The following is a 7,406-nucleotide window of genomic DNA, read 5'->3' on the forward strand; positions in this document are numbered from 1 at the left end:
AGAGATTTGGCTAAAAATGCCAGCGTCACTCACATGTGTTATAGAAATTAAAATAATAAATGTTTTGTAAAAAAAAATATTTCCTATATAAGGTAAACATTACATACAGGTCATTATGATGAATACAAATGTTTGCTTGGCAATTTTCACACAAATTCACTTGGCACTCAAAGGGATAAACAATAACAGCTTTTGGAATATTTTGCTTATTTTGAAATAGATAACAGTTGGTCATTCCAATTCAATTGAAATAAATTTGAGCTTTTGTAATGAAGAGGATGAAAGAATACTTAACTTGTTTGAGAAAAGATAAAATATATTTATTTAAATACAATAAATTCTTAGCATTGTCTACATTTAAGGTTGCATTAATGGCGTATTGAGAGTTTTGATTTTACTGATATTACAAGCAACTATGTTCTGACCGAGTCCTTAAATTGTCCTCTGAATAATTGATTCCTTGATCTGTGGCACAGCATGTTGTTATCTTTTTCACGATCCTCTCTTTGAATCTTATTTCTGTCCCAAGTTTTAAAACACCACCACTTTCATGTGCTTTTAGCTTTGCATAAAAGTCAGAGAATCTGTTATAAAGTATTGATATTGGCATACCATTAAGAATGATCCCAAAAGATATACATAGAAAAGCTACAATCCGTCCCAAAATTGTATCAGGTATTGTATCACCATAACCTACAGTGGAGATGCTGACCTAAAATAAAACATAGAAATGAAGCATTAGGTTAGGCATAGCGCAGGACATGAAATTACATTAAACATGTTATTTTTGTGAGATCACTTGTTTAAAAAAAAAAAAATTACTGTAGTTACCTATTTAACTTTAACATATATTGAATAAAGTAAGTACAGTAATTAAACCATAAGTATTCACATAATTCCCCTGTGGCACTGGGTTTCCTTGTGCCTAGGCTCACTGAAAGGTAGATGGATTTTATTACAAGGTTAAAATAAAAATGTTTCAGCATGTGATAATGTAAAAAACTGATATGATATAAATAAATTAGCAAAATGGCATTCACCTAAAAAGCATAATACCCCTTTCACATGGCAGCTTTAACACGGTATATTGACGTTTTTTACCATTTTAGTGCAGTGTGAAAGCTCCATTGTCAATTTATCGGTTACAGAATACCGGTATTTTGAAACGTGTTAAAAGCAGGATCCTACACGTTTCTGAGCCGTTCTCCCTGCAGGCTGAACAGCTCAGAAACGGTATTTGCTACAAATGATAACCACACAAGGATGAAAGGTTATCTCCCTGGATGATCCACGCCCACAAGCAGGAATAAAACATTTAAAATGACATTGTATGGCTTTCTATGGGTGAAACGGGTTGAATCTGAAAGGTACAAAAACGGTATATAAACGGCAATATACCATTTACAACATGCAATATGATAGGGGTTTAACTGGCTTTTGACCCGTTTTAAGTAACGTTTACAAAAATTAGTTGAAAGCAGGTTTGCAATGTGAGACCAGTATTACAGAGCAGCAATAAGCACTATACTGGTCCTGCCCCCTGAGCATACCCAGCATGATGCACTAGCAAAGAGGGGGATGATCACCAGCATCAGGAAGTGCAGCACTCCTGAGAACGCAGCTATACAGACTGGAAAGTATGCTTCAGGCTGCACTGCATAAGCAATACTGGATGATACCTCCCAACATTACAAATGACTAAATTGGGAACCCATTTACCATCACTTGGGGCATGGCCAGTGCTGAGTGAGCTGCTGGCCATGCCCCCAGCAATCTGTTTCAGTGAAAAGATGCATGCTCACAATGTCTATCCCCTAGTGCTCTGCTGAGCAGATGCAGGAAGGAAACTACCAACTCCCCCTTACCATGAGACACTGGCTGCCCCAGAAGGGATGTGTGACAGTCCCAAAAAGATGAGACTGTTCCGCAAAAATCGGGACAGTTGGTAGGTATGATGAATGTAGGGTGCTTTTCCATACTCTTGCCTCTTTTCCATACTCTATGCCTTTCTAGATGGAAGCAAGTGATGTGGGGAATCAGGTGGCAAAATCTAATTAATAAAGATACTTTATTTTAGGTGTGCTGAAAAAGAAGGGGGAAGATCACGACTATGCTGTAGTCGTGATCTACCTGGACTTTGCAAAAGCCTTTAATACTGTGCCACATAACAGGTTGATCAACAAAATGGAGGATTTAGATCTAGGGGTAAAAATTTGTAGCTGGGTAAGAAACTGCTGGATAAAGAACAGAGAGTGGTGGTAAACTGTGCATTTTCAGGTTGGATACCTGTCCTAAGTGTATCCACAGGGATCGGTGCAAGGTCCGATTCTATTTAATATATTTACTAGTAATATAGAGGAGGCAATACTAAGCGAATTATCCATCTTTGCAGATTATACAAAACTGTGCAGGGTGATTAGAACAGATAAGGATGTATCTGCACTACAGATGGATTTAAATAAACTAGATGAGTGGACAGAAAAATTAAATGGGCAATTTTTGATTAAAAACATCCATGGGTGCAACCGATAAACATAAATTAGCCCAAAGTGGAATTGAAGTAAAAAAATTCAAAAGGGGAATTAACATCTAGACAGCACCATCTAGGGGTCATATAAAAGGTTGAATTTGATGAACGGAAGTCTTCTTTTCAAGTAGGCTCTGGATACAAGGGCATGCTAGCGCTTGGATATCTATGAGCACAATTTCACTTTATTTTACACCAATACTAATTGACTAGAGGAGAATATTGCCCCATATTTATTTTGTTTCCTCTAAGGACTTTTCCCCCATGCTACACAAGCTATTGTTGGTTGACATTATGATATGGGAACAACACGCTGTAATAGTTTAAACTTTGTCAAGTGGACCATCCCAGCAATGTTTTACCTAGATTTGTTACAGAATGTTTCAGTCACTGAAGTTGCAGCTACAAGCCCAGGATATCATTTCTCCCAACTGACCCACAAAAATTCACTGAACCATCCCGTTTTATAGGGATTGTCCTGTATCCTGCAGCGGGGTGGAGAGAGTTGGGAGTCCCCCTTGTCACCTGCTGCTCTGCTCAGCATCTATTGTTTCAGGCAGGGACTGGAGGCATGGCCAGCAGCTTACATGCCCCAACCATGGAAAAATGTGGGCATGTCCTGGTGGGAGCGACACAATATGTAGGCCACACTACTAGGTCTCGCCCCCAAATTTCGGACATGTGCAGGGGTCCTGCCTGGCATCATTCTCAAGTTCGGAGGTATAATATATGAGCATTGGTGCTGGTAGCATTTGGAATGATATAAAAAAAAATATTTAATGTCATTATAAGGCCTGCTGATAATGCCCATCTTTAGCGTGGATCATGCTGATATGTAAATATGCCTTTTCTGTACTTGTTCTTACTGTTGGTTGAAATTCCTCTTTTCTCCCACTTTTTTTTCTGTTCACTATAACAAGGCATTCGTCAGGAATACACAAATACTACATCTTAATATAGATACTGAATACACATGTTCACCCAGTAAAAAAAGTGTATTATAAACAATAAACATATTTTAAAACTATAAATGATCCCCTTAAGAATTTTAGCTTTTATAAATTTCTAGGAAACCAATGTCATTAGCAGCATTTTATATTAAACCATTAATGAACAAAATGGTCTATTTTGCTCAAGGTATGACTGCTGTGTATTAGTAAAAGATAATTTAGTATTACAATTTGTAAGTAATTTATAATTGATATTATTCCTTTTGAATTGTGTTTTCAGTATGAGTCTTAGTAAAAAGAAAAAAAAAGTAGGGAAATAATATAATATATAAATGTGTCATTGACAAATAATAGAAAAGAAAAATAATCTTACCGCTGCCCACCACCAAGCATCAGGAATGCTGGTAAAATTAGTCCCAGGTATATCATGTTCAACAGAATACATTAAAGCAGAGAATGTAAATACCCCCATAGTAATAAACAAAAACAAGCAACAAACTTGTTGGTAGCATTGACGTATAGTAAAACCAAAAGCTCTCAGACCAATTGAATGGCGGGCCAATTTTAATATCCGAAATATACGCATGAGACGAATAATTTTCAGTATCTTTCCAAGTTGTCCCACTCTTTCCATTTTTTCAATGTCATCAGGGTGCAAATGCATATATTCCTCTTCTGAGAACCTCTCAAAAATGATCTGAATGTAAAATGGCAATATAGCAATGAGATCAACAATATTCAACACTGTCTTTAGGAAACGTTTGATATCCGAAGTTGAAAATAATCTCATGACATACTCTGTTGTAAAAAAAATGACACAGATAATTTCCATCTGTTCCATACAGGATTTGCCATTAAGATCAAGATGTTTTATTTCCTCCACTGTACTTAGACACATGGTTACAATAGAAATCAAGACAAAAAAGCTGGACAATATTGCTATCATTTTGGCTGGAATTGACGAGTATGGGTTTTCTAACAAATTCCATATTTTTTTCCTCAAATCACCAAGCCATTTGCCTTCAAAATGCTTTTCATGGTTGTGAAGTTCAACTTCAGCTTGGAGTTCTCTCTGTATCTTAAGATGTTCTTTCAGTTCATCTTGATGCTCTTCAAGGAGACTTCGACAACATCTATGTGTGTAATTTAAATTAATTCCCCAGTATTCTATTTCCTCAACAAAATTAGTTGGGCACATCTCATCTATTATCCAAAGTATACCACTGCTATAAAAATTAAATATATAGCAGAAAACAGTAGGATCCCGATCAAAGAAATATTCATTCCTCTGCACTGAAAAGTCATCACAGAGATCTAGTCTCTTTACTGGATCAGCACAAGTTGCCATTCTTCCAATCCTGGTGACAGGATATTGTGCTGCCACAAAGCAGTCAATCTTGAATATTTTTCCTCCAATGTTGAGGTTTAGAATTAGAGGATTAATTTGTTTTGTTAAAAATTGAGCAGTGTTGGTGGTTTCTTGGTCTGCCGTCCTTTCTGTAAAAGTAACATAGTAATTACCTTTGTATAAATCCATTAGGCTGTGTGTGTGATCTCCAAACTTTACACTTGCACAAGGACTTTTTCTTCTGATACACACTTCCTTCATGTCTTGAATTGTTAAATCACCAGATATGATCACTGCTTTGATATTTGATGAAATCTGTTAGGAAAACAGGGATCTACTGTATGCCAATGAAAAGTGAGGTTCTCTTATTTTTCAGCGTGCTCTTAATTTGCCTTTTGATGCTCTAATCCTTTCTTCGGATAAAAGAGGATAAAAGATAAGATTTAGTAATGGCTGTTGCTATGGCTAAAAACAGCTTTTCTCTAAACACTATAATAGGATTGTCTAAGTGCATCACAAGCCGCTTGATGTTCTGAATTATATTAACCCAACAACTACCAAAAGCACTTTATCTGTCGTCTTTCCTCACACTTTCGCCACCAGTATACGACTCATTATTAGCTTCTTTGTGCAGGACCATATTTAACTTCTGTGTCATATCAATGAATATGTCAACACTTTATAAATGTAATAAAAATAATAAAAGTCGTTATGCACATCTCACTAATATAATCAGTGCTCTCTTCATGTAGAAGACATCAGAATGTCATTCTTAAAGTTGTCTAAATGATTAATTATACCTCATATAGTAATGGACAGTCCATGAATCAGTAAATCTCTGTGAATTCCAGATACTACCTGGGCCCAGATGATATTTCCCCCTTGGTCTTGCTGCTGCTGCTGTGCATTAAGACTCAGCAGTTCCACAGAGCTAAAATCCCATATTATTGCAGGGACGAGCCTGATTGATGCACCACAGTAATAAGTAGCAACTATTACCTTTACGCAGTTATCCATTAACCTCCTGCAAATGAAACCATCACCACTAACAGCTGCCTTTCCTCATTGGATTAGGTCCACCAATTACCGGGATGCCGCCTGGATTTACAAATGGACAAGCTAGCTACCAGAAACTGTGCAAAGTAATAATCCACAGGATAGGCCGACCTGTATAATATCAGAAGGCCCACAACTGACTGCTGGTATTAAAATAGTGAAACATGGAATGCACAATGCACTGGGATATACAAATGTTACAATGCACAAGCACAAGTTGGAATATAATAAATCACAATATGCAGTAATGCACAAATGTTAACTACTACAAATGCACATGATGCAACAATGCAAATGATGATAATGCAAACAATCAATATGGAAGCTACTATAGGAACTACCAGGAGCAATAAGAATAATAAGAGAACACAGGCCCCTTAACCAATATCAACAGAAATAGCTTTACTGAGGATAAGGAAAAAAAGCAGAACTGTTAAACACATTTTTCTCATCAGTGTTTACTAGGGAAGAGTAGACAGGGGAACCCACAGGTACCATAAATGGGACAAGCCAGCTAAAACTTAATATTGAATTTACAACAGGTGAGATAAAAAAGAGGCTCAGAAAAATCAAAACAAACAAATCCCCAGGTCCGAATGGGGGTAATAGCGAGTCATTTATTTGAAGGAATTTCAAGGGATGGTATCCAAAAACGAGCACCATAGTATAATCAGTATTAACCAACATGGTTTGTGAAGAATCGCTAAACAAATTTATTAAGCTTTTATGAGGAAGTCAGCAACAACCTAGGCAATAGAAATGCTGTAGACGTGGTCTTCCTGGCTTTTGATACTGTGTCAGATAAGACGGTGATAAATAAATTGGAGGATTTGGCACTAGGGGTAAAAAATTGGTAGATGGGTAGGTAACTGGCTGCGGAATAGAGAACAGAGAGTGGTTGTAAACGGTGCAGTATCAAGAATGATACCAGTAAGTAGATTGCCACAGGGGTCATAATGGGGTGGGTATATTCAGCAAAGTTTCCATCTTTGCTGATGACACAAAACTGAGCAGAGTAATTAGAACAATCTATGATGTCTCCACATTTCAGAGAGATCTTAATAAACTAGAAGAGTGGGCAAAAGACATTGGAATATGAGGTTCTATGTGGATAAATGCAAGGTTATGCATCTTGGGAATCATAACCAATGAGCTAGTTCTAACCTACGCGGGGTTGCTTTGGGTATTTCAGAACTGTAAAAAGGATCTAGGAGTCCAAATTGATAACAAACTGGGGTGTATTGCTCAGTGTCATGTAGCAACAAATAAGGCCACTAGGACACTAGCATGCATAAGAAGAGTTATGTAGACTAGGTCCTCAAATGTAATTATGCCACTGTGCAAAGCATTGGTTAGACCACATCTAGAATACGGAGTACTATTGTGGGCCCTGCACTATAAAAAGGACATCATAGAACTGGGAAAAAGTCAGGACAAGCTAGAACTGGAAAAGAGCATCAAAGCTAAAAAGGGGGTCAGAGAATTTAAGCTATGAAGACAAATTGAACGAATTGCAATTATTTAC

General features: G+C 37.1%; 1 protein-coding gene across 1 annotated transcript; it reads right to left on the reverse strand.

Moving 5' to 3' along the window:
• Positions 1 to 351: 351 nt before the first annotated feature.
• On the reverse strand, positions 352 to 5,200 carry LOC146027306 (potassium voltage-gated channel subfamily V member 2-like). The gene is made up of 2 exons (XM_083158241.1): positions 3,851 to 5,200; positions 352 to 712 (listed from the first exon to the last, which is right to left on the reverse strand). Exons 1-2 carry the CDS (start codon positions 5,084 to 5,086, stop codon positions 404 to 406), a joined length of 1,545 nt encoding a protein of 514 aa, XP_083014367.1. The 5' UTR covers positions 5,087 to 5,200; the 3' UTR covers positions 352 to 403.
• Positions 5,201 to 7,406: the final 2,206 nt, after the last annotated feature.

Source organism: Crinia signifera, chromosome 1, assembly GCF_055691185.1.
Source record: "Crinia signifera chromosome 1, ASM5569118v1, whole genome shotgun sequence".
NCBI classification, from domain to species: Eukaryota; Metazoa; Chordata; class Amphibia; order Anura; family Myobatrachidae; genus Crinia; species Crinia signifera.

Coding starts and splice junctions, on each gene's coding strand:
- LOC146027306 (XM_083158241.1), bottom strand. CDS start 5,086: ATGAAGGAAGTGTGTATCAGAAGAAAAAGTCCTTGTGCAAGTGTAAAG. Junction 713..3,850: donor ATGCTTGGTGGTGGGCAGCG/GTAAGATTATTT, acceptor GTTTTATTTTAG/GTCAGCATCTCCACTGTAGG.